The sequence below is a fragment of the Zingiber officinale genome, chromosome 8B (genome assembly GCF_018446385.1).
Source record: "Zingiber officinale cultivar Zhangliang chromosome 8B, Zo_v1.1, whole genome shotgun sequence".
Taxonomy (NCBI): domain Eukaryota; kingdom Viridiplantae; phylum Streptophyta; class Magnoliopsida; order Zingiberales; family Zingiberaceae; genus Zingiber; species Zingiber officinale.
In genome coordinates this window covers 16376426-16391707 of record NC_056001.1, presented here as the reverse complement: position 1 = coordinate 16391707, position 15282 = coordinate 16376426, and the positions used below count along the sequence as shown (strand labels likewise).

The 15282-nt window shown below is 41.9% G+C and overlaps 3 protein-coding genes across 3 annotated transcripts; 2 read left to right on the top strand and 1 right to left on the bottom strand.

Annotated features, from left to right (window-relative positions):
- The first annotated feature begins 7785 nt into the window (after positions 1–7785).
- LOC122017629 lies at positions 7786–10442 on the top strand. The gene is made up of 5 exons (XM_042575290.1): positions 7786–8127; positions 9231–9372; positions 9503–9720; positions 9800–9976; positions 10134–10442. Exons 1-5 carry the CDS (start codon positions 7969–7971, stop codon positions 10218–10220), a joined length of 783 nt encoding a protein of 260 aa, XP_042431224.1. The 5' UTR covers positions 7786–7968; the 3' UTR covers positions 10221–10442.
- A 1392-nt stretch (positions 10443–11834) lies between these two features.
- LOC122013556 lies at positions 11835–12398 on the top strand. The gene has a single exon (XM_042569819.1). The coding sequence runs from the start codon at positions 11835–11837 to the stop codon at positions 12396–12398; it is 564 nt and encodes a 187-aa protein (XP_042425753.1).
- Positions 12399–12792: 394 nt separating this feature from the next.
- LOC122016753 (ankyrin repeat-containing protein At5g02620-like) lies at positions 12793–14961 on the bottom strand. The gene is made up of 3 exons (XM_042574147.1): positions 14637–14961; positions 14104–14513; positions 12793–13788 (listed from the first exon to the last, which is right to left on the bottom strand). Exons 1-3 carry the CDS (start codon positions 14959–14961, stop codon positions 12913–12915), a joined length of 1611 nt encoding a protein of 536 aa, XP_042430081.1. The 3' UTR covers positions 12793–12912.
- Between the last annotated feature and the right edge of the window lie 321 nt (positions 14962–15282).

Here is a 15282-nt window from a genome sequence, read left to right as displayed (position 1 = left end):
TCACCTGGCTTCCACGATATACCAAGATTTCCCTTACCTAGCCTACAATTAGGACTCAGTATTCGTCTACCCAGGGATCAAGTCCTCCAGACCTATCCACCTAGCTTTGACGATATACCGAGATTTCTCTCCTTGCCTAGCCTCCAACTAGGACTTCCCTTGCCTAGCCTACAACTAGGACTTCCCTAGATCAAGCTCTATACTTAAGCATACTTAAACATATTTGTCTGACATTAAAACCTTGGAGGTCGATTGCACCAACAGTAGTGTAATTAGGTATTAGTTTATCTTGACTGATAAATTACACTAGTACACTCTGAGTGTATTGAGCAGGATCATTTAAGGTAAGTCCTTTTTATACTGACTTAATAAAAGAACAAGACCTTAGTTATTATGGAAGTGTGTGCTCTTAATCCTAATATAATAACAAGCACATATATTTAGTATTTATTTCTTTGACTTATCGAAGGGTGAGATTTAGCTCGATAAATCAATAGACCCTATAAGTTGGAAAATGATATTACTTATAGTGTGTGTTGTTGATTATAGAAGGAAACTGTGTCTTAGTAATCTAGGTTGATAATGTCCCCAAGAGGAGCTCATAAGGATTGTCATGTTAAACCCTGCAGGTGGACTTAGTCAGACATGACAATAAGGTTGAGTGGTACTATTCTTGGACTAAGATATTAATTAAAGAGAGTTGTCAGTAACTCAATTAATTAATGGACATTCAATATCTTAAACATAGGGAGACTAACACACTCATGATAAGAAAGAGCCCAAAATGTAATTTGGGATTGGTGCGGTAGTTCAATAATAATTCTTTAGTGGAATGAATTATTATTGATGAAATTAAGTTGAGTGTTTAGGGCGAACACGAGAAGCTTAATTTCATTGGGAGACCAAAATCAATCCCTCCTCTCGGTCCCTATCGTAGCCTCTTGTTTATAAAGTATTATATCCACGTATATCCACATTTATACCCATCCTAAGGTGGTCAGCCAAGCAAGCTTGGAACCCAAGCTTGGACCGACCAAACAAATAGGATGAGCCAAGTTGTGTGGGCGGCCCTAGCTTGAATCCAAGCTTGGTGTGGTCTGCCACATTAAATTAAAAAAGATTTTATTTTTTAAATCTTTCTTATGTGGATACCATGGTTTTAAAAGAGAGTTTAAAATTTAAATCTTTCCTTTTATAGCTTTCTACAAAAGATTAAGTGAAAAGTTTGATATCTTTCCTTATTTGTAGTTAAAATGAAGATTTTAATTTTTGATAAAACTTTCCTCTTATGAAACCATCCTCATGATTTTAAAAGAGAGTTTTAAAATTAAATCTTTCCTTTTATAGTTTCTACAAAAGATTAAGAAAAGATTTGATATCTTTATTTATTTGTAGATTGAAAGAAAGATTTTAATTTTTGATAAAACTTTCCTTTTACGAAACCATGTTCATGATTTTAAAAGAGAGTTTTAAAATTAAAATTTTCCTATTATAGTTTCTACAAAAGATTAAGAAAAGATTTGATATCTTTCCTTATTTGTAGATTGAGAGGAAGATTTTAATTTTAAAGATAACTTTTCTTTTTGAAAATCATCCGGATGTTTTAATAGAGAGATTTTAATTTATAAAAGTTTCTTTTTATAACCAACCATGAAGGAAATTTTATAGTGAAAATTTTATTTTAAAAATTTACGGAAACAAATAAGGAAGTTTTAATTTTGTATTTAAAACTTGCCTAAATTGGAGCTCTTAAGGTGGTCGGCCATAGAAGGGGTTAAAAGGAATTTTTATTAAATTTTCCTTATTAACCAATGGCAAGGAAAATAAAGAGAATTTTAATTATAATTAAATTTCTTTATTTGTCATGATCAAGGATTATAAAAAAGAGGGTAGGGGTGCCTTCATGGGTGATAACTCTCTTCTATTTTTCCTCTCTCTTTTCCTCCTTGGTGGTGGTCGGCCCTAGCATCTTCTCCTCCTTTTCTTCCTCCTTTGTGGCCGAATCTCATCAATCTCAAGGAGCTTGTTTTGGTGGCCGGATCTAGCTTGGAGAAGAAGAAGAGAAAGGAGGATTTTGTTTCCTAGTTTTCCTTAGAGCTTGGTTGGTGGCCGAGACTTGTTTTTCTTGGAGAAAGTTGCTTGGCCGAAACTTGATAGAAGGAAGAAGAAGGACTTGGGTGGTTCTCATCTCGGTAGATCGTCTCCCACATGACGTCCGAGAAAAGAAGAGGAATACGATAGAAGACCAAGAGGTTGTTGCTTACAAAGAAAGGTATAACTAGTAATTCTATTCCGCATCATACTAGTTTTCTTTGTATAGATTTGAAATACCAAACACAAGAGGTTAGAGATTCTAGATTTCCAGATTTGTAATTCGAAGTTGTGTTTCTTTTATTTTATTTGTCGATCTTGTGATTCGATTGTTCCTTTTGGTTAAACCTGAGGTTATATAAGGAAATTAAATATTGAATTTCGTTAAGAGACTTTGTCGAGGCAGTGGTGGATGTTCTCATACCCAAGAAGGTCATGTACCTTGCCATGTTTGACCTGGGAGCTGATTTCCAAAATTAATATTTAATTAAATTTGTAACTTAGGTGGATTTGGATCTATAATGTTAAGTATCGTTTGCGATCCAAGTCTAAACCACAAAGAACAGATAAGTTAAATTTAGAATAAATAATGTTAAGTTCCGTTTGCGATTCCGAATTTAATTTCTAAAGAACATAATAGGTTGTTAGGAAAGGTTCGACACTTGTACAAAATTTTGTGCAGTGGAACCGGTACGATATTCCTAGGTCCAACCAACAACTTCGTCCTTTTCCACACTAAGTCCCCTCCTCCGAAGAACCAGAGAATCACCCTCCTATTGTAACTTTGACGCCTCCATTGCCGATATGCAGTTAATTGGGCAGCTGCTCATTCTCGAATTTCACTGATAAAGTTCAATTCTGAAAGTCGTCGCTCGGCATTTTCTGCGTCATACAACAACATTTTGACGGATGACACCCCAACTTCTATGTGCACAACTGCCTCACTCCAACACCGTAGACCAGGTGAAATGGGGTGAGCCATGTGCTTTCTAGTGGAGTCGTGCAGTATGCCTAGAGGATGCTATGTAACTCTTCCACCCAATCACCGCCTACATGATCCAGCTTGACCTTCAACCCTTGAACTATCTCTCTGTGTGGGGGACCTCCGTCTGCCCATTACTTTGAGGATAAGCCACGGATGTGAAGGTCTGGTTTATTCCAAATCCTTGACACCATTCCTAGATCTTGCGTCCTTGGAACCGTCTTCCATTATTTGAGACCAGCTTGTGCGGTATTCCAAATTGACATAGGATGTTCTTCCAAAGAAATTGAATAACGACACCCTCATTAATCCTGGTCAGGGCTTCTGCTTCCACCCATTTGGAAAAGTAGTTCACTGCTACGAGCAAAAATCGTCTCTGACATGGTGCCATTGGGAACGGTCCTACAATGTCCATGCCCCATTGATCATAGGGGCATAAGACTATTGAGGTTTTCAGCGTATCGATCTACCGATGGGTCAGGTTCTGATGTTTTTGGAAAGATAAGCAGGTATTCACCAATCGCTGGACATCTCTCTACGGAGTGGACCAAAAATACCCAACCAACAATACTTTTCGAGTCAGCATCCTTCCTCTAATGTGGTTACCGCAACACCCCTGATATACTTCTTGCAAGGCATACTCCACCTCATCCGTACCTAAGCATTTGAGCAATGATCTGGGCAATGCCCGCTTATACAGTTGATCCCCGATCAGAGTATATACGTGAGCTCTTCTCCTGATCAATTTAGCTTATTCAGGATCGGCAGGTAGGATGTCTTACTGAAGATAAATGATCATTGGGGCTCTCCGGTTAATCAACTCTTCTATATTGTTCTGTAGGTCTATCTGATCTATTAGGAAGCTTTGAGTTATCGACTAATCCAGCACCCATGTGGTCATAGAGCTAGCCATTTTGGCCAATTCATCAGCTCTCTGATTTTTCGCTCGAGAAATCTTGATCACTGTAACTTTCTTGAAGCCTTCATTCATTTTCTCATATGCTTCTCTATATAGCTGCATCTTCTCATTGCTAACTTTAAAGTTATCGGTCACTTACTGAGCTAGCAGTTGAGAATCTAAGTGAATGATTACCCGAGCTGCCCCCACATGCCGAGCTGCTTGCAATCCTGCCAGTATTGCTTCATACTCCGCTTCATTATTGGTGGCTCTAAAGTTTAATCTAACAGTCAGTTGCATGATATTTTCTTGAGGAGATACGAGGAGTACCTCTACTCCACTTCCCTATTGAGTGGATGACCCGTCCACATACACTTTCCATATTTCCTCCAAATCAAGCTAATGGACCTCCGTCAAAAAAATCTGCCAAAGCTTGTGCTTTAATCATCGTTTGGGGCTGATACTATATGTCATATTCTCCCAACTCAGTTGCCCATTTGATGAGATGACAGCTACCTCTATGTTGGTAAGGGCCTTCCCCATGGTACTATTGGTCAGGACCATGATCGGGTGTGCTAAGAAATAAGGTCGCAGACGACCAGCCATGAGAACCAATCCGTAAACTAACTTCTCTAGGGTCGTATACCGAGACTCGACCCCTTTCAATAGATGACTGAAGAAATACATTGGTCGTTGCATTCTTCATCCCAATGAAACTTGACTGCTCTCCTGAGCACCTTGAAAAAAGGCAGTGCTCGATCTGCAGACCGAGATATAAACCTGGATAGCGCAATTATTCTGCCCACCAACTTCTGCGCTTCTTTCAGATTCTAAGGTGCTTTCATGTCTCGAAGTGCTCGAACATTCTCCATGTTAGCCTCAATTCCTTGCTCAGTAATGGGTATCCCAGGAATTTTCCCCCTCGAGCTCTAAACAGACACTTCAATGGATTTAATTTTAGCTCATATTGTCGTAGCGTGCCACAAGTCTCTTCTATGTCAAAAATCAAATTTATGGTCAAGGTGGATTTGATGAGGATGTCGTCTATATAGACTTCCACGTTCCATCCTATCTGCTCTCGGAAGATCTTATCCATCATTCTATGGTAGGTATCTCCTGCATTTCGCAATCCAAAAGGCATGACGGTGTAACAGAAAGTACTATCTGTCGTGATGAAGCTGACATTCTCCTGATCTTCCAATGCCAGGGGGATTTGGTAGAATCCCTGGTAAATGTCGAGCATACAGATCCTTTCACAACCCGAGGTTGAGTCTATCATCTGATCAATCCTCAATAGCAGGTAACAGTCCTTAGGGCTAGCACGGTTGAGGTCTCGGAAGTCGATGCAAACTCTCCACTTGTTGTTCGATTTGGACACCAGGACCACATTAGAGAGTTAAGATGGAAATTGTACTTCTCTAATGTGTCATGCTTTCAAGAGCTGATCCACCTCAGCTCGGATGATCTTATTTTGCTTGGCCGAGAAGTTCCGATTCTTCTGCTTGACCGGTCAGGAATCAGGCAGAAGATATAGTTTGTGTTCAGCTACCTCGAGTTTGACTCTGGGTAGCTCTTTGGGGGACCAAGCGAAGACCTCTCTATTGCGTGTCAAGCATTTGACCAGATCTATCTTGATCTCGATCGGCAGGTCGCTAGATATGCGGGTGAGACTTTCGGGATGCTCGGGATAGAGCTGGACCTCCTCCCAAGGGATGAGTTCCTCTGTTATAGGTAGAGGTTCCTCTTGGATGACATGGATCCTGCCATCATGGGTTCTTTGAGCCTTACGGGCCTCCACTTTCACCATGTTGATGTAACACCTGCAAGAGACCAATTGCTCTCCTCTAACTTCTCCGACCTGATCTCTCATAGGGAATTTAATCTTCTGATGAAAGGTGGAAACTGTCACTCGGAATTCGTACAATGCCGGTCTTCCCAGAATGACGTTGTAGGAAGATAACGAATCCACTACAATGAAAGTGCTTCTTCACATCCTCAATAGGGGCTCACTACCTAGAGAAATGGCCAACTTAATTTGGTTCATGGGTCTTACTTCATTGCCTGTGAAGCCGTATATTGAAGTGGCCATGGGCTGGAGCTCACTGACATCGATTTGCATGCCCTCGAATGCATTCTTGAATAGCACACTGACAGAGCTTTCGGTATTAACGAAAACTCTGGCCACGTGACTATTGGCTATGACGACTTTGATTATTAGGGCATCATCATGAGGAAGCTCCAACCCCTCCAAGTCTTGCGGTCCAAAACTGATTATGGGTCCGGCAGCTTGTTCCCGGCTACATCCTATGACATGTATCTCCAAGAGACAATGATCTGTCTTCTGGTATTTCCTGCTACTAGCGAAATGGCGCAGGAAAACGGTCTTGAAGTCATGGAAGCTCGGGTGGTTACAATTCCCTGATCTTGTTGTCGCCTAGTGTCTTCTGTCTCGCCCGGGTGTGACTAGGGGCAGCTCGGGATGATCTGTCAGGTATAACACCTGGCTCGAGTCTCGATGAGAAGGACGAGCTATGACGAGAGCCTCATCTTCCCTTTTGGATTGTCCAAGAGCTGACCAGGAGTTGGCCTATCGAGAGTACCAAGTCTAGATATGTAAACCAAGCTGAAAAATTTCGACCAGTCAAAGCAGGTCAGGCATTACCCCCGGTCACACCTCATGTATCAGATCTGGGATCCCGATCTATAAGTACTCGACCGGGCATCATGCAGATGATGATGTCAGACGACCTGACTTCTTCTCTCCTTAACTGCTGACTACTACGCTCCCTTGACTTCTGACTACCACGTCCTCATGACTTCTAACTGTCACGTCCCCTTGACTTCTGACTGTCACGTCCCCTTAACTTTTGACTACCTAACTTTATTGGACCAACATTATTAATTTTTAATAACTCAAATAAAGAGAATATATATCAATTTAAGGCTATCAAATATTTTTCATCAAAAAATACTTATAAAATTATTTTTTTTATTATGAAAACTTTGTTTTTTTATTATATAATGAATTTAAAATATATATATTTTAATTCTGTGGCAAAAATTCCAGGACGCTGACGTTTGTATGGGCTCTAAGTGCTGGTGCATGTGAGCCAGGGCCACTGATGGTTGGCTTCGAAGGAGACCCATCCATTGATATCTTCTTGCCAAGATTGTCATGAACGGCATGCATGCCCTTATCTATATGAGTTTTAATTTATCTAAGACATCAATCGCAAGGGATTAACTTCCTCGAGAGAGAGTTATAAAAGGTTGCTTTATTCTATATATGATTAAAACTTCTCATATGTTAACGTCTGTAGATTTTTTGTGGCATGAAACCATGCACAATATATAATTTATGACTGTATGTTGAGATGCATGGGCCTTGTGTTTGGTCATCAAGAGAGGTTTAATATATATATCATGTCCAATTGAATTCGTAGAGATTTAAATTGCATTCGATAAAAATTATCCTATGGTTTCCCTGACTGGCTTTATTCTGTAATATGTGTGATAACAATAGAAATAAATATAATTGAAATACTCTATTTATTTTAATATTAATTATTTTAATTAAATTTTATGGTTTTCTTTCTCCTAATTGACATATCACATGTTATCTGATTCAATCAATATCTAGTCAATATTGCGACAACTTAATCGCTTGCCAATTGACGAACAGATTCTAGATTGGGCCCACGTTCAAAGTTTGATACTTCGTATGTAATTTATGATCGCGTGCTGAACGCTATTTTATTTATCTATTTATTTTTGGGGTTGTTTGGCGATCGAGAAGAACGATTTATTAAATCGAACGGTGGCGAGAGAAACAGATGTGGCGATCGCTGTTTGGGAGATCGGAAGAAGGGGAAGAACCGAAGAAGCGGCATCGAGCTGTTCGGAAGAAGCGATCGGCCAGCGAAGCGGTGGGAGCTGAAGGAGGAGGAAAGAGGGCGGAGTTGGGCGGGCTTCGATCGAAGCCAGCAGCGTGGCTGCCATGTCTGCGGGGATCTGCGGGAAGCGCCTAGGGTTGGAGGAAATCTTCGGATCTCCGGCATCGCCGCCTCCGTCAGCCAAGAGATCGCGCTGCAGTCGCTACGGATCTGAGGATACACTCTCCGTGCTCCTCCGCATGTTCCCCTCCATGGATCGGGAGGTAGTCTTGCACTCTCGCTTCTTTGTTCTAATGCTCTTTCTTTCCGCCCCTTGCTTGTTGGCTTCAATCTGTGGAATTGCTACGTTGCTTATTAAAATTTTCGAAACTCAATGAATCGAGGAGTGTGTTGGGCTATATAAAGATTAACAGTCGATCCCTTGGAATGGATTATATAAAGATTAACATTGGTAGGTGGAGCAAATTTGAGCAAACAACCACATTTCCTCTCGATTTATTGATAATTCTTTGCTTTTCGTCACAAGGACGTACCTTTTTTGCTGTTCTTGATAGGGGAAACTAGAAACAAAAGAGAAAATGGAAATGAAGGATAGCTGCTTATTTGAGTTATCATGCGTGGCTATGAAGTCCCAAAAAAGATTAGGTTGAGGGACAGGACCTGCTGAGATGAACTGATGAGACTAATACCAGCCTATCCTTATGGGATATAATTTGACAATTGTTTGGTCAAGAGCACATTTTGTTAGAATTTTAAAAATGGTGAGAGATTGAAGTTTTCTCCTATCGTCGGGGTGATTTAGCTGTGTTGTCTTTATGTCGTAACTTCATGATTTTTAATGTTGTTGTTTCTCATCTGAAACGCAACTCACTGAAAAATGTTTGAGCAATTGAGCAGTCCTTGGGAATGTCTTTGTTGTCTGTACTACCCCAAATGAATGAATGCATTGATACTCTTCATGACTTATATTGTTGAAGGCAAGGCTTGAAGAATACCTTTTTTTCTTCATGAGGCACTTACTTTATCTATTGTCTGAGATATTGTGATGTTGATAAGCCTGACAGTGTCATTTTCATCAGAGCTATGTCTTACTTGGCATTCACATGCACTCTCCATTTGACATGCATGAGTTGTTGCAAGATCTATTATCATAGTATGAGCCGTCACAATTTTTCCTTCTTATTAGTTGAACTTTTGTGTAACAAATGTACCAAAAGAGCTAGTAAATAGTAATTCAAATCATTTGAGTAAATGTATCATTCAAATTTTATGAAGAAATTACCTCTTCCATCATTCAAGGATATTTTATCTATTGTTTTCCCATGTCTTAAATTTGCCTAAGGTGTTCTGTTTAACTATTACACAGGTTGTTGAAACAGTTTTGAATGCTCACGATCACAAAATTGATGATGCTATTAAAAGTCTCCATGCTTTGTGCCTTGGTGATGGTTCTGTGAATGTTGAAGGAATTAACTCTATTTTACAATCAAGTGACAACACTGTGCAAGGTCAGCTTCTACTTCATTTGTTTCCACTACATATATCTCAGTTGAGTTGACTAGTGATGGTTCTAATTCTATGTGCAGAAGCCTTGTTCTCTCCTACATATTTGATCTTTTCTGTGACCGTTCATTTCAGGTGTTCTCAAGTCTCAGACATTTGAAGGGAATGCTGAAGTCTCTCAGAACAAGGTAAGTTGCCAACCAGAGGAATCACAGAACGGGACTTCTTGGGGCGATGTATTTGTAAAGGAAATGATGAATGCTTCAGACTGGAATGATGTCCGAACTCGTGCTATGAAAACCTTGGAAGTATTCGAAAGAGACATCGTTACTCGAACAACAGCATACATGGAGGTTGATAGTTTATTGGTGCTCCATTCATCTTACATGCTGATCATTGCTCTTTTCTCAATATTTTCTTGCGGTTATGCAGAAAGAGAACAATTCCTTGAAAGAGCAACTGCAGTGTTTATTAAGAGACAATCAAATCCTAAAGAGGGCTGTTGCGGTCCAGCATGAATGCAGTTTGGAGCATGAGGAGAAGATTAAGGAGGTGCAGCATTTGAAGCAAGTGATTAGCCAGTATCAAGAGCAAGTCCGAGCATTAGAGGTAATTATAATTTACTATTTGTTTTCACTTTGAAGTTGTTTGGTTCAAAAGATAATAAGCTGATGTCTACTAGCTTTCTCTGCATAACCTTCTTGATCTTGAGTTTTCTTCTTCTTTTTCTTTGGTTGGATGATTGGAGGCTAGTTGTTTGTTGCAGATGAGTAACTATACATTGAAGGTCCATCTTCAGAAAGCGCAAGACGCCAGTTCCATGCCAGGCCGTTTCCATCCAGACATTTTCTAGGTTTATTCCTTCAATTGCATGCCTGTAAGCCTGAAGTATCTCTCGTAGAAATTAGTTATATAGGTACAGCAGGTGCAAAGGGGAGCCTTTGTGTTATGAAGAAAGCCTTTGTTGGTTTTGTAATAGACTATTTATATCATCTTCCTTGGCATTCGAATCACGTTATAGAGGGATCAAAATTATTCTTGTTTGTTTAAATTAACAAGTTCTTGTGGATGCCAATAGGTTTGTCTGATTAGAATGCTGATGAAAGCTTGAATTAAATTGTTTCCAATGTTACAGTGCATTGATCTTTCAGGCATAATAATGGTACAAATTAAATCGGAACTTGTTCTGTGGTGGAATTGATCGTCAATCTACCTCGTGTTCGTGCTCCCGAGCGGCAAACTGGTGTAGAAATCAAGAACCTGTGGCGACAGTGAAGCAGAGGCAATCCCACTTGCTCAGCTGCATGATGCTCTCCTTATTCACCTTGTATATAATATAAGATAAATATTTTCATGTTGACACGATTTTAACTTCACCTTACTTTTTTTCTTTATCCGTCTCCATCTCATCCTACACAAGAAGGGAGTATGAGAAATTAAATCTTCTCCCATTGCCATCCTTAATCAAGCTTCCATCACATATAATCTCATTTCATTAATGCAAGTAGTTCAGACCAAAATTTTCATTTATGGAGCTACAATTTTACTGAGAGAAATAAGGAGTTTGGGTGAAGGGTGTTTAGCTACATTGTATTGTGGAATTTAGATTGGAGTAGTATGGTTTTTCAAGAGCCTCTAGAGACGAATGGGTGGAAGTCAAGACCAAGTGTCGTAGGGATGGTAGTTGGGGTTTATTTAGATGAACCAAAACCACCAAACAAGAGAAAGACAATACCATGGGGCAGAAATCATGTTCTGCTTAGCACGATACCATGTTTAAATGCATGGACTGCAAGTTTGACATGCCATTTGAAATCTGGTTGGCTTGCAGTGTGGATGAAGGTTGCCACAATTTGTCTTCATAATGAAAGTCTCATGTTATCTCATCATACTCTAAACTCGAAATGATCCTCTGATTAACTGATTGGAGAGCTTCTAGATATCTCAACACTAACCTTTTATCATTGTTGGCAGCAAGAAAGGAGCTTCTCATCGAGCATGGCTTCGTGGCCAGAACAAGTGTCCATGTATTGATGGCAGTGGCTATGTCTGAAGCGGCAACTATAATGACTCATCCATGTGCGTTACTGTCTCTGGAGTAATCACCTATCCAATACTGCAGTCGATTTTTGTATCCATGCCATCTTAATCAGTCACAAAGAATCAATATTGTAATGACTTTGACCTTCAAGCCATGAGAAGGAGACTTGATCTGTAAAATGAAGCCAACACCATCAATGAAGTAGAGTAAGAAAATCAAAGTGAGACCTTTAATGACACTCATAGCTCATCATGCTACATCATTCCTTCACTATCGCAAGAGGGCTATAAAATCATATCGATATCTGAATTCTCACTGGCACTTTCCTCACTTTTCTTGTAACTGAAGCTTCGCCCACATATATCCTTTCTTGAGGAGTAGCTAGATTGGATAAGAACAGGGGAGAACGGACGACGAGGCCTAGCCATGAGTTCCGGCTGCAAGTCTTCTTTGAGTTGTATCGACGCCCATGCACCGGTGAGAGCGACGTACGTGAACCTCTACAAGTGGCCAGAATCTGATGCGGAGTTCGTGAAGTCAGTTACCAGTGGAAGAAGAGGAACAATCCTCGATGGCAGTGCTAAAGGCATCAACCTCCATGGAAGGAGGAAGTGGAGTGCAGAGCCGGCAGTGGTCGACGGTTTCTCATGCAGACAGATTTATCTCAGGAGTTACACTTTCTCCAAAAAGGAGACCGTTCCCGAGAAGACACTGCGTTGCCTTGGACGAGCCAAGGAGAGAGCTGCTGCGTTTCCTTTCCTCCAACCGAAGAGCGAACACACTGCAAGTGGTGTAACCGGTGGCTCCGCTAGTAAGAAACAGATCAAAACAACTAAAAGGACTAGGAAGAAAAAGAAGAAAGCTTGCGTTACAGCAAGCAAGTTAAGAGAGGTCTCCTACGCAACACTTTACTTCATCTTCCGTCGTCTCCTTTCTTGCACTGCTAGCGTCGATGCGGTGGATCGAGGGAGAGAGACATCCCAGAAATGATTGTGAGCAACCTGATTTTTCCCGTTTCTTAAGCTTATTCTTTTGAGCACTGGTGCATCTATCTGTGCTTTTCCACTCTTGATAAGCAGATAATTAAGTTATCTGTGGCTCGATTTTGTGCCTTCTCTGCTGCATAGTTTGTATCGTCGCCTAAGTTTCTTTTGATGTGAAAAAGCTGGTTCTTCCTCTCCATTTGGACATCATGCATTCCCAGATTTCAAGCTAGATTTACAAACAATAATGCAAAACTTTTGACTGAGAATAGCATTTAGACACCAATCTATCTCTGAAGCAATTCATCTTTGCCTTTTGTGCTTGCTTCATCAATTCTTCGCGACTAGTTAATCTTCTTAGTTGGGAAAGAAGTGAGAATTACTCTCATCGGCTGAAACACTGTATGGCCCTAGTTGTGAATTAAGCTACTCGATCAGTTAAAATTAGTTCCTCGATCATTAATTTACATTATCGTCCGAACTCAACACCTCCCGTTAAGGTAATTGGTAATTGTATTGTATTAAATTGGGTACATTTTCTTGTACTCTTTGCCGAGCAACTCGCCGGAGGCTGACCACGACCGCGATCGGCTCAGCGACGCCGTCTGCCGGATGTTCCTCAGCTTCTTGGCCTCGATCCGGTGCGCTATGACCCAGAAGAGCATCGTCCCGATGGTGGCTGCCAGTATGACAGACCCCATCACCGTGACAGCCACCGCCAGCCACCGCTCGGTCCGCCCCACCACAATGAACGACAGCGCCAGGAAGGCGATGCTGATGAGCACGCACGCCACCCACATCAGCTTGTTGATCACCGACATCATCTGCTTCTTCGCCTGGCTCTCGATCACCACCACCGACGTCTGCACCACCACCACCGCCAGCGAGATGAAGAGAGACACCGAGTCGAAGACGAAGAAAATCATGAACGGCGTCTGGTGCGCCACGTTGGCTTCCCCCAGCGTCAGCCCGGGGCTCAGACTCTCGTAGTCGACGTAGTTACCCGGCACCGTGAAGATGCCGGCGAAGGCCACTGTGGCGATCAGCACCGCCACCACCGTATTGGAGTTGATGGCGTTGTTCAGGCCGTCCTCGTGCAGCTTGTTTAGCCGCTTTGCGATGCCCTGCACGCGACGCCTCGTCTGCCGCGTGTGCTCCAGCTGCGAGTGCACCTCGTGCTTGATGTCGCTCACCGTCTGTTTCAGCTCACGTGCCGGATTCGTGCACGCCCCGCCGCCCGGCCGGAGCGTCCTCGCGCTCTCCACTCCGTGCTTTTGAAGTATTCCGGCGATCTCCGAGCTCGCCATCTTCTCCGCCGTGTCCAGAGCCGTTTCCCCTGACTTGTTTATGGCCTTCGTCTCCAAATCCTCTTTATAGTCTAGCAACCTCTTAATAATCTACAAGCAACAAAAACAGGGCAATCAGAATCCAATTTTACCTACTTTTATGTTTACACCCTATAGTTTAAACTATTACATAGACTAATTTTATAATGAACTAAATTATTAAAGGATATTTTAATATTTACAAAGCTTTGAGAATATTTTAATGTTGGGAGGAAGGGATGTTTTTATTTTTATAATATAAATTATAAAGAACAAAATCTTATATTTAAGTTATTAAAAGATAAAATAAAATAATTAAATAAAGTATAAGGAGGGAAATGAAATTTATTCCCGGAATCAAACGGCGACCGGTGAACCGTCTTTTACCTCAGCCCGCCCTTTCCTGGCGGCTATATGCAGCGCGGTGTTGCCCTTCGTGTCGACCAAATTAAGCAGAGAAGGTTCATACTCGACGAGCACCTCCACGAGCTCCAGGATCGTCCCCTTCACGGCCATGTGAAGAGCAGTTTGGCCTTTCTTATCAGTTCTGGTGGCGATCGCTGCTTCCTTCGTTAACAGAGCCTTCACCACCTCTACGTGCCCATTTCTGGCAGCGGAATGCAGCGCCGTCTTGCCGTTGCTCCTCGCGATCAGCGCAAGACTCTTGTCGGCATTCAAGAGGAGGTTCACCATCTCGATGTGGCCCTGCGCTGCCGCGGTGTGCAGCGCGGTGGTGTTCGACAAGTCGACCGTCAGCGAGAGCTCTGGAAGAGCATTGAGGAGCTCCTTCACCACATCTGGCGGATGTTAAGCAATTGTTTGGGAACGAGATTGAATTTACGATCAAAATAAAATTTCACCGGAAAAAAAAAAGAGCAATTTGCGAAAGAATGCCGGGAAAATGAGAGAAGTAATAATACCAACATCGCCTTGCTTGGCGGCGATGTGGAGGGCGTCAAATCCATTCTTGGCCTTGATGCCTGCCATGGAGGCGTCGTGGTGCATGATCATCTCGCGCACCACGTCGACGTAGCCGTACTCCGCTGTGACGAACAAAGGCGTCTCCCCGACCTGGTTCTGCTTGCACAGTAAGTCGACCAAAGCCTCGGCAGTGGCGGCGCCGGAAAGAAGCTCCTTCACCGCCGCCAAGTTGCCTGCTCTGGCGGCTGAATGCAGAGGCGTGTCGTCTCGCTTCCCGGTCACTTGTTTCGCCATCTTTTTCCGGCGAAAGGCTGGAGAATTCATCTCCACAGCTTATTTAATTGCCGGAATTTGTGATTCCTCTTCAATACGGTGGATTAATTTTCTCCATACGAGTTCCTGTTAACAAAAAGCTAACAATTGCATCAAACTCATAATAAAAAACAGGGGAAAGAAAGGATGGGAAAAAAAAAGGACAAAAGATGGCACACTACGTGAATTGATCACATTTCAAAGTCACCACCAAAGATTGTAATATGGAGAAGAAGAAGAGGAAGAAGATGATGCGATCGACAGCTTGAGGAAAATGAAGTACCTACAGAGTTGCGTGTCTCTGCGATCGGAAATGAAGTTTAACCTTTCGTC

Bases quoted from the DNA above. Each gene is read 5' to 3' on its own strand.
- LOC122016753 (XM_042574147.1), bottom strand. From the start codon at position 14,961: ATGAATTCTCCAGCCTTTCGCCGGAAAAAGATGGCGAAACAAGTGACC. The intron at 14,514-14,636 runs GTATTATTACTT...AACATCCGCCAG, and splicing joins CGCCAAGCAAGGCGATGTTG to ATGTGGTGAAGGAGCTCCTC. The intron at 13,789-14,103 runs GTAAAAGACGGT...TGTTGCTTGTAG, and splicing joins CCAGGAAAGGGCGGGCTGAG to ATTATTAAGAGGTTGCTAGA.
- LOC122017629 (XM_042575290.1), top strand. From the start codon at position 7,969: ATGTCTGCGGGGATCTGCGGGAAGCGCCTAGGGTTGGAGGAAATCTTC. The intron at 8,128-9,230 runs GTAGTCTTGCAC...ACTATTACACAG, and splicing joins TCCCCTCCATGGATCGGGAG to GTTGTTGAAACAGTTTTGAA. The intron at 9,977-10,133 runs GTAATTATAATT...TGTTTGTTGCAG, and splicing joins AGCAAGTCCGAGCATTAGAG to ATGAGTAACTATACATTGAA.
- LOC122013556 (XM_042569819.1), top strand. From the start codon at position 11,835: ATGAGTTCCGGCTGCAAGTCTTCTTTGAGTTGTATCGACGCCCATGCA.